General features: G+C 55.3%; 8 protein-coding genes across 8 annotated transcripts; 5 read left to right on the top strand and 3 right to left on the bottom strand.

Annotated features, from left to right (window-relative positions):
• Positions 1-30: 30 nt before the first annotated feature.
• On the bottom strand, positions 31-3,063 carry POSPLADRAFT_1073085 (hypothetical protein). The gene is made up of 16 exons (XM_024482568.1): positions 2,544-3,063; positions 2,368-2,490; positions 2,229-2,300; positions 2,049-2,173; positions 1,829-1,994; positions 1,616-1,778; positions 1,543-1,567; positions 1,369-1,492; positions 1,290-1,315; positions 1,131-1,238; positions 919-1,072; positions 835-862; positions 736-769; positions 508-680; positions 412-452; positions 31-352 (listed from the first exon to the last, which is right to left on the bottom strand). Exons 1-16 carry the CDS (start codon positions 2,896-2,898, stop codon positions 168-170), a joined length of 1,902 nt encoding a protein of 633 aa, XP_024343417.1. The 5' UTR covers positions 2,899-3,063; the 3' UTR covers positions 31-167.
• A 694-nt stretch (positions 3,064-3,757) lies between these two features.
• On the top strand, positions 3,758-5,357 carry POSPLADRAFT_1108965 (hypothetical protein; the record flags this gene model as incomplete). Its single annotated transcript, XM_024483344.1, has 7 exons — positions 3,758-3,946; positions 4,007-4,099; positions 4,148-4,300; positions 4,354-4,512; positions 4,570-4,720; positions 4,777-5,170; positions 5,252-5,357. Coding segments are annotated over 7 exons (1,245 nt in total), but the record flags the coding sequence as incomplete, so codon positions are not given.
• Positions 5,358-5,825: 468 nt separating this feature from the next.
• Positions 5,826-6,884, top strand: POSPLADRAFT_1178063 (hypothetical protein; the record flags this gene model as incomplete). The annotated part of the gene is made up of 3 exons (XM_024488565.1): positions 5,826-5,930; positions 5,967-6,615; positions 6,673-6,884. The coding sequence occupies 3 exons, from the start codon at positions 5,826-5,828 to the stop codon at positions 6,825-6,827; spliced, it is 909 nt and encodes a 302-aa protein (XP_024343415.1). The 3' UTR covers positions 6,828-6,884.
• A 32-nt stretch (positions 6,885-6,916) lies between these two features.
• Positions 6,917-7,479, bottom strand: POSPLADRAFT_1043997 (hypothetical protein; the record flags this gene model as incomplete). Its single annotated transcript, XM_024478438.1, has 3 exons — positions 6,917-7,204; positions 7,268-7,372; positions 7,459-7,479. The coding sequence occupies 3 exons, from the start codon at positions 7,477-7,479 to the stop codon at positions 6,917-6,919; spliced, it is 414 nt and encodes a 137-aa protein (XP_024343414.1).
• A 3,103-nt stretch (positions 7,480-10,582) lies between these two features.
• POSPLADRAFT_1043996 (glycoside hydrolase family 10 protein) lies at positions 10,583-11,962 on the top strand (the record flags this gene model as incomplete). The annotated part of the gene is made up of 8 exons (XM_024478437.1): positions 10,583-10,870; positions 10,945-11,035; positions 11,084-11,210; positions 11,272-11,273; positions 11,332-11,352; positions 11,405-11,551; positions 11,603-11,907; positions 11,942-11,962. 8 exons carry the CDS (start codon positions 10,583-10,585, stop codon positions 11,960-11,962), a joined length of 1,002 nt encoding a protein of 333 aa, XP_024343413.1.
• A 262-nt stretch (positions 11,963-12,224) lies between these two features.
• POSPLADRAFT_1064812 (hypothetical protein) lies at positions 12,225-14,084 on the bottom strand. Its single transcript, XM_024481850.1, has 3 exons — positions 13,791-14,084; positions 12,731-13,727; positions 12,225-12,679 (listed from the first exon to the last, which is right to left on the bottom strand). The coding sequence occupies exons 1-3, from the start codon at positions 14,006-14,008 to the stop codon at positions 12,383-12,385; spliced, it is 1,512 nt and encodes a 503-aa protein (XP_024343412.1). The 5' UTR covers positions 14,009-14,084; the 3' UTR covers positions 12,225-12,382.
• A 325-nt stretch (positions 14,085-14,409) lies between these two features.
• Positions 14,410-15,702, top strand: POSPLADRAFT_1043994 (hypothetical protein; the record flags this gene model as incomplete). The annotated part of the gene is made up of 5 exons (XM_024478436.1): positions 14,410-14,541; positions 14,591-14,728; positions 14,781-14,984; positions 15,036-15,124; positions 15,174-15,702. 5 exons carry the CDS (start codon positions 14,410-14,412, stop codon positions 15,700-15,702), a joined length of 1,092 nt encoding a protein of 363 aa, XP_024343411.1.
• Positions 15,703-16,257: 555 nt separating this feature from the next.
• Positions 16,258-16,487, top strand: POSPLADRAFT_1038673 (hypothetical protein; the record flags this gene model as incomplete). The annotated part of the gene is made up of 1 exon (XM_024477425.1): positions 16,258-16,487. A coding segment is annotated over one exon (230 nt), but the record flags the coding sequence as incomplete, so codon positions are not given.
• Positions 16,488-17,023: the final 536 nt, after the last annotated feature.

The raw sequence follows: 17,023 nt of genomic DNA, 5'->3' as shown, positions 1-17,023 counted from the left end.
ACACACTGTCTCAAGCTCAAGCACTGGGGTGCGGACAGGATACAACATTGATTTAAAATAAGTAAAATACATGTATATGTATAACGCCAGGCATGCATCAGTCCGACCGTACAACTAGCTTTCATGAGGAATTGAACAGTGTATGGGTATACCGAGGCAACGATCACTTAGATAGAGCCATACGCGGGTTTTCCGTCCATCACGGTCGCAACGACGGATGTATCTAATATCCTCTCAGCAGGGACGGACATGATGTCCTGCGAGAGCACGACGTAGTCTGCGTGCTTCCCAAGTGTGATCGAGCCCAAAGAGCCTTCAGTAAAGGAGGCATACGCGGGGTCAATAGTCATGCCTGTACATGAAGTGACGTCAACCCAATTTTAGGACAGCGCGATTCCATAAATAGCGCACCTCTTAGGGCTTCCTCGCGGGTCATGCGCTGCTCAGGGAACCTAGACCAGGAATATGAGCACATCCTCACATCATTCCCGGCGAAGGTGCACGTACCAGCCGCCGGGGCCATGCGGTGACTTGCCGTCAGGCGACAACCGCGTGATGGCGGCGTAGAAACTTGCGAAGGGGTTGATGTTCTCGACCGGAAAATCCGAGCCAAGCGTGATGCGTGCGCCGTGGTCGAGGATACTTCGGAAGGCGTACAGGCCTTTGACACGCTCCGGACCCTATGGTGTACAAACTCAGCGGTCATCGTCAACACATGGACGGGGGCAGGCTCACAAGGCGCTCTTCGCCGAACCACATGTCACTTATTCTGCCGGTCATGCTACGCCTCAGCAGCTGTTTCACAGATCGGCGGAGCCTGTTAGAAGCACTCACACATGCGTTGGTTGTATACTCGCGATCACTGAATCACGAAGAGGGATGAGCGGGTAAATTTGAATGATTGTGGCGAGAACGTACCGCCGAGGTCCCCGAAACGCGCCATGTCCGCTTCGGTGAGTATTTGAGCATGCTCCAGGCGCGGCCGGAGAGCAGTCACATTTGCCTCCTTCAGCGCCTCCTCAAATGCATCGAGGACTACGCCATTCGCGCGATCGCCAATAGCATGGACGTTCTAGATTATTAATCAGCAGTTCTAGCACGCCCTGGAAACTAAACTTGGACACACGCACCACCTGCCAGCCGTCCCGCATAAATTGCGGGATGACTTTGTTCAATATCTCGGGCTCAATACGCATGAACCCGCGAGTACTGGGGTTGTCCGCGTATGGTTCGTACAGCTACCGAGGGCGTCAATGTAGATACCTCGAAGCAATAGACCGCTAACATACCGCTGCACCACCTGATCGCAAAGCGCCTATAGTGTGTGCTTAGTCGTCTAGATGCTCGCGGAAGCGGAGCCCAGCATACCGTCTGCGAAAATCTTCACGCTGCGCGCCCATAGCCTGTTATCGCCCTCGCCCATGACCTTATGGCTTGTGTTCCCCCAGTATTCAGCATTCTCGTCAAAGTAGGTCATGCCGTAAATGCGAATCTAACCCAATGTCAATGATTTATCGAGGCAATGTAATCCTTTCACCGTACTGGTAGTTTGCGGTCCTCGGCTTGCCTATCCGACCGTGAGACAAGTCTTCATCGTTTAGAAATGATGACTTACTTCTGGAAGAATTCCAATGAGCGCGGATTAAAGCCAGCATCGTGGATGGAAGTCAGGCCGAGCGCAAGCGCGTCTTTGACCGTGGCAGCAAACCGTCTGTCAAGGGTCTCGTGTGACGGTTCAGGCAATACGACCAGGTCCTGTGCATTATCCAGGAAGACACCTGTAGCACATCTGATGAAACTGTCTATTTTAATACAGTTGTGCACGTACCGGTGGGGTTCCCTGAATCGTCGCGCATTATTACGCCACCGGGGACATCTTCGGGCATCGGTTCCATAGACTTGATCACAGTCGATGAGACCCAAAGCGCGTGGCCGTCTTTGCTCTGCAACACAACCGGTCGCCCACGCACAACCGAGTCGCGATCGAGATCGTCCTACCGTCTGCTTGTTAGCATTACACCTCGGTGACGGTGAGGGGGGAGACAAACAGCCGTAGGCCATGTGGCACTCAACCATTGAGTATGATCCCAGCCCCAACCCTCAACGAATTTCGACGGGTCATCACGGATATCTGGATTGGACAAAATGTATTCCCTAATGTGTTTGACCGTCTCTGATATCCAGTCATATGAGCAGAGGGGGGCAGCTGATGTCTCTATATGACTAGCCTTGCACAGTGTGCGTGCCCTCCAGCGGAATTTGCTTCATAGCGCCGTATTCCAAGATGTGCGCATGCGAGTCTGCAGGTCGCAAGCGCGAATGACGTCAAATTAAAACGACTAATATGAGATCTCATCTGGTACTTACCGCTCAAACCAGGCACGATGATTTGACCAGGACCGATGTGCCGGACTGGCAAGCTTGATGGAAAGCCGATATGCACATGTTCGGACGCGAGAACCAGCTGGCGCCAGGCGTCCTGTACCTCCGCTGCCCAGGGTGGTTAGCACGCCCGCGGATCGACGAGAAGCACAAGGATTTACGCAAGGAGCCGGCCGCTACAAACCGAGACTGATGGACGGCAAGACATTGAACGCGCGGGTGGGCGTCATCGACTGTGTAGATATAGTCACCGTCTCGTGAACAAAGGACATAGGACTTTGGCACCGCGGGCAGCGAGCGGGGGCAAAGGCGATAGACAGAGAGCGTTAAAATAGCTAAAATGATAGAGATAATACCACGGGACACGCCGAGTCTGGTTGGCACCGCGGGAATATTAGTACTCTGGCTGGGGTCTGGCGCCGCGGTCTCGACGCTTCGTGGCGCGTCTGCGAGGATCTTCTCTTCAGAGGGCTGACGCCTGCGGAGACTGGTGGGGTCATCGGGGGAGGGTGGCATGTCTGTTGGATGTCGGACGGGGTGACTGGAAAGCCGGCGGACGCGAAGGGTTTAAGTACCCCCACCCATGGTGGCGCGCCATGAGAAAGCTGCTCGGCTCGAGTATATCCCCTGAAATTTGAAGAAAGGCGATATGAAAGTGAATTTGGGTCAGCGTGAAACGCAAGGGGGGACCATTAGCGACGCCGATTCCCTACAGACTTTCTGGGACGTGATTAATATTCAAGCGCGCGCCTGTGTAGGCGCCTCGTAGGCTCTCGTAGGCGCTCTGATCGACGATGCATCTTGTGGACGTCGCGGGCCCTTGATCCCCGTTTGTCACTATCCTGCGCCTGGTGGACCCTGCTGCAACCAGAACTTCGGAGCATCTGTGCACCCTCAACCTTCACAGGCATGCTTCGTGGCTTTCCCAGCACCCCCACCGCCACCCTCAAGATCCGTTGCTGTACTCGGGGAAGGGCGTACCACCGATTCGGACCGACCGGTGCAGCGATAGAAAAGCTCGCACCCGGGCGGAAGTATGTTTGCGGCGAGCCACAGCCTGGGGAAAGAAGCTCTAACGCAGCCACAAACAATATCACGAACAGAACGCACGGAATTCTGTCTTGCGTCGACGCCTCTGATCTGTCTAGCTGACGGGGCAGCTTGGCGCTCTGAACATAGCGAGCGCTTACTGTCGTTGTGGCATCTTCCGCAAGGTTTGATGGCGTTTGCCACGTCGCCTTCTCGTCAAGCGCCTTTGTGGTAACCTGCTCCTGCTGCAAGCCGGTCGCGGCTGGGTCGTCAAACGAGATATTTCAACAAGAACATAGGGTCTAGTCTACTGCTGGCTCGTACACGATAGTCCATCTGCAATCCAATGCCGATACACGATGTAGTACGGCAGAGGCTACAGCCTTTCACCTCGGCCGTCACCTCGAACAGGATCTTGCTCTATTCTGTCTTCGGCACGGCTGCTCTTGTAGGAACTGTCGCCAACGCATGCAGGACTTACAGCAACTTTTACTCCGTCACGATATACCTTTCGAGGAGTAGCCGAAGCGTCCTGGTACGTAGCCGGTCTTGTCTTCTTCGTAGTCGTCCAGGTATCGGTAACCTCTTCACCCAGGTCCTCGCGAACTTTGGGCTTCTAGTTGGGTTGCTCTGCGGACGTGTCATGCAGCGTCTCTTCTTTGGACCCTTGCAGCCTAGAGAGGTCGAGGTACGTACGGCGTCCTGAGCTTTGCCTCGTGATCTAAGCTCCTGCTAGCGGCTTTATGATCAAACGTGGATATTCGTGACCGAGTCTCTGTTGGCATTTACAATATTTCGGGACGACTTCGATATCCCGTTCGTTCTCATGTTTGGGTTCTTGCTGTTTGTCAAGTGCTTCCATTGGCTAATGGCAGATCGTGTGGAGACAGTACGTACCTTCTTCCGCAGCTCACGTATGGCTGTCATACTCACGGCTCTAAGATGGATCAAACGACCTATCCTGGGCCACCCCTCATATTTCATATTCGCATGAACTTGCTTTTCACTTTGCTCACGAGCATTGATTTCGTGATGTTCGTGCTTGCAGTGGAGAGCACTTTGAATTATGGGGTCGGAGGTATGGTACTTTTTGCGAGCGAGGTGAGCGACATTGTGCCCGGCTGCTTACAGAATGCTTAAGCGACAATGGTGACACAGTATGCCATTCTTTTGGCGAGTGCAATGAACTCGATCGCCAGATATATCCTTTCCGTGGTCGACCTCCGACGAGCACGGTCAAGAGGTGGCGAGAATGCGCCTCCAATGGAGAACAAGAGCATGTACGTGTTCTATATCGAGCTAATCACAGGTTGGTCTTCTGCACTATCTATTCTTCTTGCTCTGACACTGACGTGTCTCTGGAAGACTTCCTGAAGCTCGTGACGTATCTGACGTTCTTCATGCTCATTCTCACCTTCTATGGGCTGCCTCTGAACATTGTCCGCGATGTTTATCTGACGGCCCGGTCCTTCATCACGCGGCTACGAGCTCTTATTCGATATCACAATGCTACTCGCGACATGGACCGTCGTTACCCGAACGCAACAGAAGCTGAATTGGCCCAAATGTCCGACCGGACGTGTATCATCTGCCGTGAAGAGATGGTCTCGCGGATCCCAGCGCCAAACGGTGCGGAGGCGCCCGCAGCTCCGCCGCAAGATGGCCCAAACATGACCCCGAAAAAGTTGCCCTGCGGTCATATTTTCCACTTTCAGTGTCTGCGTTCCTGGCTCGAACGGCAGCAGAGTTGCCCCACCTGGTTAGTCTATTTTTTCTCTCCATTCCGCGTGCGCACCCTACATCACGCTGACCGGCTTGTTCCGCCGCGTGCCCGACCCAGCCGCCGCCCCGTTTTGGAAACGACCCCGAACCCGCGGAATCAGCCGCAAGCTCAGGGCCGTCAGGGAGGTGTGGGTCCCGGCATTGCGCCTCAACCTGGCCAGCAACCCGGGGGTGGCGCCGGTGGGTGGCTCGGTCGTGTCTTTGGCGCCCAGCAGCAGCAACCGCTGCAGGGCCAGTTCGTACATGGGCAGTTTGTTCCAGCCGGGGCGCCACAGCAGCCACAACAGCCCCAGCCGCAGGTGGGCTGGGTCGCGCCTGCGCCCGTCTGGTTTCCTGTTTACGCTCAGCCGCCGCCTCCTCAGCATTTGCAACAACCGCCACCGTTTAGAGGATTTTATGGACCAGGCGGTGTATGGCAGCCGTGGGGTATGGACCCTCAGTGGTTCGGGAACGCGCAGCAGCAGCAGCCTGCGCTGGCACCTGCAGGATTGCAGCAACCCGCCCCCGCAAATGCAGGTCATCAACAGTCGCCCCAGCAACAGGGTGGGAGTGGTGCGGCGTCGACCACGGCCTCAGGGACGTCTGGGCGCTCGCAGGACGCCCGCCAGCCTCCTGTATCAGCTAGTACCACGATGCCCGCCACGTCTGAACATGTCCCAGCCGCGCGCAATGCCGCTGCCCTTGCAGCATTACGCCGGCGGGGACAACCGGCACCCACGCCTACCTCCTCGTCTGTGGTGCGTGATGCATCAACTTCCGACCGTACCGGGCAGACAGGCGCGCCCGGCGATCCGGTTGCTACACCGAGCCCGACAACGACATCTGTACAGGGTTCTCCCGCTCCGAGCGAAGGCGAGGGAGGGCGATCGTCGTCGTCTCAGCCAGGCGCCAACGATGTGACGCGACCTCAGATCCCATCCCTGATCCCACTCTGCGACATGGCGCACGCGGGACCTTCCATGCGACCACCCGCGTACGTGCAGCCGTACCCCTCTTTCCAAGCGCATTACACGCCGTATTTCCGTAATCCGGCCCAGCAGACCCGCCCGCCACAGGGGTCATCACAGCAGCAGCCGGGAAGCTCCAGGGTGGCATCGCAATCTGGCCAATCTCAGCCTAGCGCGCCCCGCTATCCACGTACAGCTGCATCCGCGTCTGCCACCCGCACGCAACTCGCACAGCTGCCGCCCACGTTGACAGACGAGCAGCTCGCGCGTCTGGACCGCTTGACTCGCGACGCGATCGACGAGCGCTTGCGCGTTCTAGAGGGCGTTTCGGGTGCAGTACATCGGTGTATTGAAGAGCTGACTCGGCTCCGTAGCGTCCTGCCAGCATCTGCCACTTTGGGATCGATGCAGGGGCAGGGCCAGGAACGTGTAGCACCTGGTGCCGCAGCGGCCACGCCGTCTCTGCCTGTCGCAGGTCCGTCTGCTTCGCAAGGGAATGAACCCACATCCATGACTGCCTTGAGCGCTGCAGATCCAGCCTTAACAGCGGGCTCGCTCGCGTCAGCGCTCGTTTCCGGCTCAGGCGAGTCCGCAGATCGCGGTGATGCACTTGCAGGGGCGGAGATTACTTCACGTTCTATTGTTCAGTCTGAACAAGAAGTGTCCGAAGGCACTGTGGAGCAGTAATGTTTCACGAGTTGGGGTCTTGTACTATTATAAGAAGGTCATTATGTGTACGTTGTGAGCTGCAAGGATATCGTAAGAATAGCAGGCCGTCATGCACCCGCAAGTAATGCTTCTGCTCTTCGGCGCACGAGGTCGGCGTCGACAGATGAGCGGTCCACTTTTGTGTAGAATGACTTGAACACGAGACCCATGACCTTGCGGGGGTTTGCGTCACTGGTAAGCTGAGGCTGTTCGGAGATCACCTCGCGTAAGGCGCGATCTATTTCTGCCTCAGAGAGAAGTGGTGGGAGAAATGGCTCCAGGAGCTCAGCTTCATTCTTCTCTTTCTGTGCTAGATCAGGACGAGAAGCTTTCTCAAATTCGGCGGCAGAATCACTCTGAAATGAACGGCCAGACAAGCAGTGAGAACCCGCTCTCTAACAATAGCGGTGGAGACTTACCCGTCTGAGCACTGCTTTTCGAAGGATGGCGAAAATAGTTGAGGATGACGCCAGCTCAGAGCATCCAGGCGCTTTGTCTGCCGCATACACTTCCGCCAGCACAGACTAACAGTTCAGAGCGATTGTAAGAATAGCGAGCGGACAGTGAAATTTAGCCACTAGGTCTCAATAGCACTTATTAGTGCGCTTACACGTATGACGGTAGACTTCATGGTATCTTTGCTCTAATTATCATAGATGCATCAGCCAAGCGGTGGGGTACGATAGGAAGGAGTGATAGTAACCTTCATAGCGGACTTGAGTTCAGTCATGAGTTGTGCACGGATACCTATACACAGCCCGTTTAGCGAAAGCATCTCATGAGCTTCCTCGGGATTCATTACCGGCTGACCCCGTTGCTTCAGCGGAGAGATACCGCGCAAAGCTCACATTGTGCCTTTGGCGTAGAGCCACGCGGGTAAGCGGCTGAAGAGTTGACCTCAACATAGAACAAACTAGTATGTTAGATGAGAGATCAGAGGACTGCAATGAGATCCGCCGCCTGCATCAGGTGACAAACGCGTCGACGCGTTCCTTATGTAATCATGAATATCGATTCCACAGCTCTCTCAGGCTAGCCCTCAGACTCTTTCCATTCATTCGCATGCACTAAAGCTGGCGCCTCGCAAACGACCCTTTTTTTCGCGATGACCTATTTCGCGATGTCATCCACCGCTGCATTGGTTAAAATCAACTGTCAACGTCAATTTCAAAGTTAAGCTTATACTAGTTAAGCCAAGAACCACTGGGCAACCACCGCATATGCGGCCTTGCATTTCATTTGGTGGGCCACTGACCTCTCGACATATCTATCCGGAAAAGTGCGTGAACGCGCCTATTATATGTCAATGTTCCGTATGTTGGATGACACAGACGCGGCTTCGACGTCAGATCCTAAGCGTTCTAGCCTGATTGGTTGGTTTGGGATTCATCGTATATTAGCGCATACCTTCTGGTATTCTACAAACTATTTTCTAGTCTCTGTGGTTCTGGGTTCGCTGGAATACCTTGACGGCTTGGCGGCATATGGACGAATAGTTGGCGCCAGTTTCAGCCACACCATATGCCGTCAAATGTGGTTAGAACCTTTCACCCAGATCCCTTTACTCCGAGGCGTGACGGATCTCCTGGCGCTGGACGTGTCTCAATTCCATGACTCAGCATACAATGGGGCGAGCGATTCGCCGACTCATTCTTCCAGAACCTCTATGCACACGAGCACGTTTGCAGTATGCTCAGCGTCAACCTCTGTCTCAGTCGTTCGCAGAACCTCATATTTGTTGCTGAAGGTCATATAGGTGACAACATCGTCCTCAACCGATATTCGAATGGACGCAGGTGTTTCACAGTGATGTTTCAGCCGCTCATGGTCGGTAAAACTTTGAGACGGATGTGAACATCAAACGCCTGCGACGTCGTCTCTTGGAATACCACACAAGTTGAAGTCAGCAAGAGCAATTCTGTCAATCCAGAATTTAGAAACTCTGGGTTCATGTGACGCTATGTGCAGTAGACCTGTTGACCTCCTAGCCGCTCGACTCAAATGGCTCCACTCGCAGTCCCGAGCTCTGGTCGCAGCCAGCGCTGACCGAGTCGCATAATACCGCTCGGGATGCTGACTGATGCCCTGACACCGTAGGCCGCGGTCACACGTCCACACGGTCCCGCAGCGCCTGTGGCGTACACACCGCAGGGCATCGCTGCCCAAGATTGAGGCCAAAAAGGCAAAGCTTCCCTATTGTTCAGCTATATGTAATTGACAGCAAAGCGAATCCCATGACGCCGGGGAAGTGGGGTCAGCCTCGATGCTTTGATATTCCTATGCAGTAATCCCGTCGAGCAGACGCTCACACACCCAGGCCGCACCGTACCACGTTGGGGTCCGTCCCTTAGCGTGTAGTTTAAAGTTTCTGCCAGGGTTTACATCATACCCTTCCAAGCCTGGGTTTCCGCCGTCAGCTTGCTTCTATTGCTTTAGCACAAACCTAATTATTACGGCATGGTAGGGACGGGACTGTCGACTGCGGTGCGAATATACCCGAACAAATGGGACGCATAGCTACCGCACGGTACCTCCTCGATATCGGTTCAAGTTATTCCTATCCTTGAAGGTGGGTCTCAGCAAGTTTGCACCGTGGGAAGGATTTTCGAGACTGCTTCGTGGTGAGTATATATGTATTACCGCTTTTATCATATTCTACTTTGCTTCGTCACTTCTTCATAACTCTTCTCTCCATACACTCACCCATGGCTGTCAACCAGCGGATGATTGAGCGGTGGCCTGTCCGTTCTTCCTCAGTCGCTTGATATGGTGATTCGAAGTTCACTTGTGCATGTGGGGCGCATAGATCGACAGAAGGATCGGGACTTGCTTCGATTGAATTTAATCACGTCAAACTTGGTCCCATTGCCGCCTACAACGCTCCCAATGCCCCAATAACGACTTCGACGACATGTGGGACTCATGCATAACATTTTCTCACCTTGAATCTATTCCTGACACCACTCGTCTGGTTGCCCAACATAGCCCGAGGTTGTAAGATCGCTCTCAGCGTCCCCGAACATGTCCGGCAAAACGGTGGCACCATTCTCTGCATGTCATCCATGCCCATGCGGGCAGGACCCAGTGAGCCCGGGTAGCAAATGTGACTATGACCTCCTTCAACAATCCACCCCGAGGCTAACATTCAGATGTTGTTTTCTGTGCAGGGCAAGCGCTTAGTAAGTCACTTTACTTCCTTCTCGCGAACACGTAGTTGACAGGTCGGAAGCAATAAGATGGCATATATTTCGGAACATTATCGGGCCTCGACCCGGTCCGCCATGGTCTGCGGATTAGTATCGGATGCACTCCCAGTGCTTGTTCTCGATACTCAATCGAATGCCAATGGAGATATATCAGCTCGAGCTAATCATTAGCTTGCACTAGAACTGATAATGTTCGCAATCGCTCTTAATTGGGCTGTTCCAGTTACATCAATACTGCACTGTCCGTAATCATGCCCTGGGATGGCTCGCAGATGTTTCGCGACGCACGGGGTCACAAGGCTACACCCGCCTGAATATCTCCGACAGGCTGTTGGTTTAGACATCGTCCTGAGTCACGACGGCCTACAGCTGCCCACGGGGACCTTTCTCCTGAACGACTCGGTCGCGTGGTCCCTTACGTTGGTTCTCTTCTCTTCAATTAACTCACGGATATCTTGTTTATGCACCTTCAGGCAACATGGACACAGGTTATAAACGGCTGTGCTGGCTACACTCGCGACACCCAATATGTGGCCGCTCCTCATCATGAGCAGGACGCCGGCCCTCTTCGCGCTCCTATCTCTCCTGCCCCTCCAATTGGTGCAAGCTCTGCCACAAGCAGCGAGCGCTGCAAGTAGCCCACTGCCCACTGCAACCGCTGTAGTGCCTGGACTCAACTACGTCGCCAAGCAAGCTGGGAAGCTCTACTTCGGTACAGCTACTGACAACCCGGAGCTCAACGACACTGCCTATGATGCAATCCTGGACAATAATCTGCAGTTCGGCGCGTTGACTCCTGCGAATACCATGAAGTGGGTGCGTATGTCACCAAGCTATGAGGGCTGTACGAACACGACGTATCAATCCCTCGACTTACACGTCTCTGCTAGGAATATTCGGAGCCTGAGCCATTTGTTTTCACATTCGAGCAGGGTGATGTGATCGCAGATCTTGCGCGTGCCAATGGCATGCTGCTTAGAGGTATGCCCCACGCCCTTCATCGAGGCTGTCTTGATTTCATATGAACAGGCCATAACTGCGTCTGGTACAATGAGCTGCCAGCTTGGGTGACTGCCAACAATTACACCGCAGCAGAGCTTGCTATAATTGTAGCAGACCGCTGTGCGACTCTGACGACGCACTATAGGGGACAAGCGTGAGTTTCGCATCTACAGTGTTCATGCTACTTGCTCAGTGTCGCAACTCACCATTTCCAGCTGTACGTAGCATATAGACGTCTGCTGCAGACTAGCCGAATTAGACTAACCTCTTTGAAGATGCTTGGGATGTCATCAACGGTGAGGATGCTGTGGCGGATACTTGCTTCGCGCTTTAACTGGTTCTATGCAGAACCATTCAATGACAACGGGACGTACCGTGAGGATGTCTTTTATAACACTCTTGGAACGAGCTACATCCCGATCGGTCTGCGAGCGGCTCGCAGCGGAGACCCGAACGCCAAGTTATACATTAACGAGTATAATAATGAATACATTGGTACGGCCTGTCATCTTCGGTTACCCTTTTCGTGCTAATATACCTTCACAGGTCCTAAGTCGACTGCCCTGCTAAATCTGATCAAAGAGCTGCAGGCCGACGGCGTGCCCATCGATGGCGTTGGCTTCCAGAGCCACTTCATCGTCGGCGAGGTGCCCACCACGATGGTCGAAAACCTGGCGCAGTACGCCGCGCTGGGCCTCGAGTTCGCCATCACGGAGCTCGACATCCGTATGCCGCTCCCGGCGACGGCCGAGATGCTGGAGCAGCAGAAGGCGGACTACAACTACGTCGTGAATGCGTGCTTGGCGTTCTCGGAGTGCGTCGGCATCACGGTGTGGGATTGGACGGACAAGGTGAGTGGCCCCGGGTGCTCCCACTCCCAGGCAGATCCGGCTGAGAACGCACTAGTATTCCTGGATCCCTTCGAGCTTCCCTGGGTACGGAGAAGCAACCCCATGGGATGCCGTGAGTATCTTCTGTGCTCCTTTACTCCGGCGATGATGCCGACTGCCTATTACAGAACTTTGTCCGGAAGCCCGCGTACGACGGCATCGTCACTGCCTTCCAGAATGCGACGGCCACGAGTACAGCAGGGTGAGCAATCCACCGATATTAGCTCGTTGCATGTAGTTCGGTAGGCCAGAGACGATGCAATGACATCCTAATGTTTCGCGGGACGCCCAAAGAGAGCTCAAGCTCCTTGGGACCATTCCATTGAAATCAGACAACACTTCGACTAAGATATGATGTACGATAACATGGATGTGGGAAGCCATTACAACAGGAGAGAAGATTCATTTGATACAATTCACAGACAAGATTATACGGTCAAGATGTTGCATTCTGCACGACCGCTTTCAGTCTCCGCTTGAGCCCATCCTCCTCTCCTTGCGCGGTTGCCTCACCCGTGCCCTTAGGCACCTTGTCTAGCCCATCAGGACGCCCTTGCGCGGGCTGCCAATCGGGCGGCACTTCCACCTTCACGGGAGAGACAGCATTCGTTGGCGACGTAGGGTCACTTGGCAGCTTCTCTCCGTCCTTCTGAATGCCAACCTCCCCTGGACCTACCAGCTCCACTGTTTCACTCAGCATGGCGATGCGCGTCCACCGGCGGAATCGCGTGTACTGCACGCCCATCAGCAACATCCTTCTTATCACACCAGGCAGCGGACGCACCTTGCCCATTCCGCCCTTCGCACTCGCGCCCTCCCACTTATTGTCCGCATACATCCACCCATCAGCGTCCGTGAACATCTCAGCGTCGTCCTCTTCACCCTCTTCACCCTCCTTCACCTCGCGCTCGCGCGCGTGCCGCTCTGGGCTCCCGCCCCCACCGATGCTAATACTCCCCTCGCGCATCTTCCCCGCCGCCTTCAACACGCGGCTCGCGCTCCCCCCGACCCCCGCCGCGTCCTCACGCGGGAGCGGCCGCTCGACGCGCGACGCAGCCTCGCCCTCGCGGTGTACGGCCACGCGCCATTCGGGCTCCGCCCATCGCCAGCGCGCTGTGCGCTTCACGCGACCGCGCCCTTCTGGCGCGGGGAGATACACGGTCGTCGGGGCGGGCAGCGCGAACCCCGCGGGCGGGGACGCGGGAGACAGGTTCGGCACGCACCACGCAGGGCGCTCGCCCGGGAGCAGCGCGGCGGTCCAGTCGAGTCCCATCCACCAGCGCTGGTTCTCATAGACGGAAAAGAGGAAGCGGAGCTCGTTTGCGGGTGTGGGTAGGTCGTGTGTGGCAGTGGCGCCAGATGATGCGGAGACGCGGGTGAGCGCGCGGGCGGGGAGGGGAAGTCCGGAGAGAGCGGACCAGGCGCGATATGTGGCCCAGCGGATGTGTGCACTGCGCCAGAGGGCCCGGCGGATGAGGGCGGCCCAGCGGGCGCGCCAGGTAAAGATTAAGGTGCCGGCGAGCGCAAGAATGATACGGAGGCGCACAAAATAGGTGAGGATGAGATATGGAACGTACATAATGGCGGAGACACGCATGAGGATGAAGAGTGGCGGGGCATCATGTACGGGAGGCAGCGGTGGGAGAAGTGCGAGCAGCGTTGAGAGGTCAGATATGGTCTGCTGGAGCGTGTCCTCCGTCACGAGAGCAGCGGTCGAGGGCGCCGGATACCTCCATCGCACTACTGCAATGCTAGCCACGATGATTGTCGGGAGCAGATACCTTGCCGCCACAACGGATGGTCAACGGAGCGCACGGCCGCACAGCATGCAGCACACGACCCACCTGAGCCCCGCGTCCACACACAAACATGCTGCCCACCAGACAGCTAGTGCCAGCCAACTCTCCTCCCATGATGCTTTCCAGCTAAGAACTTGAGCAACTCGGCGAGTTCGCGAGATGCACGGGCCGAGTCCGACAAGGGCTGTGGTGAGCGGCGACGGGAGGGTGTTCAGGAAGTCGGCGAGCGGTGGTGGGGTGGTGGTCTCTGCAGCTGTGGGCATGGTGGGGTCAGCGAGAGAGAGGCAGGACACATTGGTCGTCGTCGGGCTCGTCGACGGAGACGTCAGAGGCAATCACAGGCCAGCCGTATTCGCGCGCTGACGGGCGAGAGATGACAGTCGCGCGTTCGTCAAATGACCTGCCTCTGCTTTCTTTTTTCCCTCTGGCCTTTCGACGAACAATCATGATGCTTTCTGTTATATTCGCTCGCAAGGTTTTTGTATCGAGAGTGGCAACACATCCTCCAGATTGTATTGGGTCGAACGATTATCGATGCCTGCGGCCGCCTAGAGCGGTGGCACCACTTTGCGCTCTTCCCATCTTCCCATAAGCCGCTCTACAAGCGATCCACCAGCGGCCTAAAAGCGTCGTTCAAGTTCATCATCTCCATTTCTCTCCCACCATGTCTAAGGCCGACGCAAAAGCACAGAAGCGAGCAAAGTTCGAGGCCGTCTTCCCGGTTCTCCGCGATGAGCTCCTTGCCCATTTCGCCGCCGAGGGCATGCCCGAGGATGCGAAGAAGTGGTACACCAAGGTTGGCAGACTGCTGGTGTGCAAATCTCACTGCTGACGCTGGCCATTAGAACCTAGACTACAACGTCCCGGGAGGCAAGCTCAACCGTGGGCTGTCAGTAGTAGACACAGTCGAGATCTTGAAGGGCCGGACTTTGACGGAGGATGAGTACTTCAAAGCCGCTCTCCTCGGCTGGTGTGTTGAGCTGGTAAGTGCATCCATTCACATACGATGGGCCCAGGAGATTGAACTCTACACAGCTGCAAGCCTTCTTCCTCGTGTCCGACGACATGATGGACCAGTCGGTGACGCGCCGCGGCCAGCCCTGCTACTACCGCCTCGATAGCGTGAACTACATCGCGATCAATGATTCTTTCATGCTCGAAATGGCCATCTACCACCTAATCAAGACGCACTTCCGCTCAGAGTCTTATTACGTCAACCTGCTCGAGCTCTTCCACGAGGTGCGCACTCCTTACTGACTCCCGCTGGCAAGGGGCTCATAGCACTCGCAGATCACCTACAAAACGGAGATGGGCCAGCTCATCGACCTCATCACAGCGCCAGAGGATCACGTCGACCTAAGCAAATTCTCGCTCGAGAAGTATGTCCGCTACGCGTGGTCTCCCGCTCTGGCTGACAATTATCTCCAGGCACAAGCTCATCGTCATCTACAAGACCGCCTTCTACTCCTTCTACCTCCCCGTCGCGCTCGCCATGTACATGTGCGGCATCCAGCACGGCCCCGCCCCGTCCTCCGACCCGTACGAGCTCGCGCGCTCGATCCTCATCCCGCTTGGCGAGTACTTCCAGGTGCAGGACGACTTCCTCGACTTCGCGGGCACGCCCGAGCAGATCGGCAAGATCGGCACGGACATCATCGACAACAAGTGCTCGTGGTGCGTCAACACCGCCCTCGCGCAAGCAACGCCGGCGCAACGCGCGGTCCTTGACGCGAACTATGGGCGGAAAGACGCGGCGGCGGAGGCACGTATCAAGGCGCTGTACGAGGAGATCGGTGTTCGGAAGTTGTACGAGGAGTACGAGGAGGCGGCGTACAAGCGGATCATGGGCCTCATTGAGACCATCCCTGCGCAGCCTACGGCGAAGCAGGGCGAGGTTGTACTACAGCGGGCGGTGTTCAAGAGCTTCTTGGACAAGATTTACAAGAGACAGAAATGAACGGCATATTCTCGAGACGGTGTACGAGTATCGGTGCTGCTTACTCACATTATATATATTCTCTCTTGATTGCATTGAATCCATGGGTGACGTGTCTGTGTTCCCCGCGCAACGGTCAAGGCTCGAGACCGTCTCTGCAGTGTCTAGTCATGAGGTGAATGTACTGCTGAATTTGGCAGGTGTGCTGCCGTTTTTGGATTGCCCACTTGCTCCTACCACGTGATAGGGCCTGGGGGTGGGGAGGATTTGCAGCTTATGTTCTGCTGCAGTGTATTCAACACGCTCTAAGTGCACTTGCTTCTCGATTTCTCATCCCTTCACGCATTTTGACAGCCCATTGGCATCCAATATTCAATCCCCATGCAGATGAACTTACGCCACATTCAAACACAGTGTATCCATAGCGCCGACCGAGATCTCCCAACCGGGGTTCCTAAGCAATAAATCTAGAGACGACTATCAACAAATAAAGTAAGAGATAACACACTGTTACCTGGATACTGACTCGTTGCCTCGACTGTCATATAGCTTGCACAACGATTGACGTTTGCGAACATGCTGGAAGTTCCCTTGCGATTCATCAAACGTACCGCGCTCGCACTGTTACTAGAAGTCCGAAAGAAGACCAAATCACTGGCACAAGCCCAGTATAAGGGAGGTGGTCGAGTTGACGCAAAATGGTTTCAGAGAAAGACATGTTCGCCTCACCAGATTCTAGACGCGGCGGCACATCTCATACGCTCTCGCTATTTTGATGCAGCATCAACAGCCATACAAACCAGGATGTATCTTCGCATGTCAAGGCGGATAGTAGCACCATAGACCGATTGTAGACCATTATAGGGCTCCAAGAGAGCATCATAAATAAGTTTCAGGTAGGACATACTGCTGCTCAATCGCAACACTACGAGGAAGAACGACCGCAGCGATTGGGGAAGTATACATAGCCGCTGCAACCGCCGGTGTCATTGCGGTCACTAGACAAAACACTGTCCGTACTCCAGACCAATAGCGTGTCTGACCGCCATGCATGATCCACCACCCGAGTCCATACAGAAGTAGTACTTTCCACCACGGTTCGCGCACTGGTGACCGGACAGCATGCCCACGGAAGTCGCGGGATGGCACCTGCACGACGTTCACGTCCGTCAGATACCCTGTTAACCTGCACCGCCCATGCCACTCACCTGCCGACGGGCACAGAGATCAACCGGTTCTGGTTTCGGCAGGCCTTTCCAGCGCGCGCAGCCAGCTGCATAGACACCCGTCAGTGGGACGTGTTGATTGTGAATGGCTCGGGGGGACCTACGACGTTGATTAC

This window comes from Postia placenta, assembly GCF_002117355.1.
Source record: "Postia placenta MAD-698-R-SB12 unplaced genomic scaffold POSPLAscaffold_2, whole genome shotgun sequence".
Classification (NCBI taxonomy): domain Eukaryota; kingdom Fungi; phylum Basidiomycota; class Agaricomycetes; order Polyporales; family Adustoporiaceae; genus Rhodonia; species Rhodonia placenta.
The sequence above is the reverse complement of the archived record's forward strand: the minus strand, read 5'-3'. Positions and strand labels throughout refer to the sequence as shown.

Coding starts and splice junctions, on each gene's coding strand:
- POSPLADRAFT_1073085 (XM_024482568.1), bottom strand. CDS start 2,898: ATGCCACCCTCCCCCGATGACCCCACCAGTCTCCGCAGGCGTCAGCCC. Junction 1,073..1,130: donor TGCGGGACGGCTGGCAGGTG/GTGCGTGTGTCC, acceptor TTAATAATCTAG/AACGTCCATGCTATTGGCGA. Junction 863..918: donor GCGTTTCGGGGACCTCGGCG/GTACGTTCTCGC, acceptor TTCGTGATTCAG/TGATCGCGAGTATACAACCA.
- POSPLADRAFT_1064812 (XM_024481850.1), bottom strand. CDS start 14,008: ATGCCCACAGCTGCAGAGACCACCACCCCACCACCGCTCGCCGACTTC. Junction 13,728..13,790: donor TGTGTGGACGCGGGGCTCAG/GTGGGTCGTGTG, acceptor TGTGGCGGCAAG/GTATCTGCTCCCGACAATCA. Junction 12,680..12,730: donor CGAAGGGCGGAATGGGCAAG/GTGCGTCCGCTG, acceptor ATGGGCGTGCAG/TACACGCGATTCCGCCGGTG.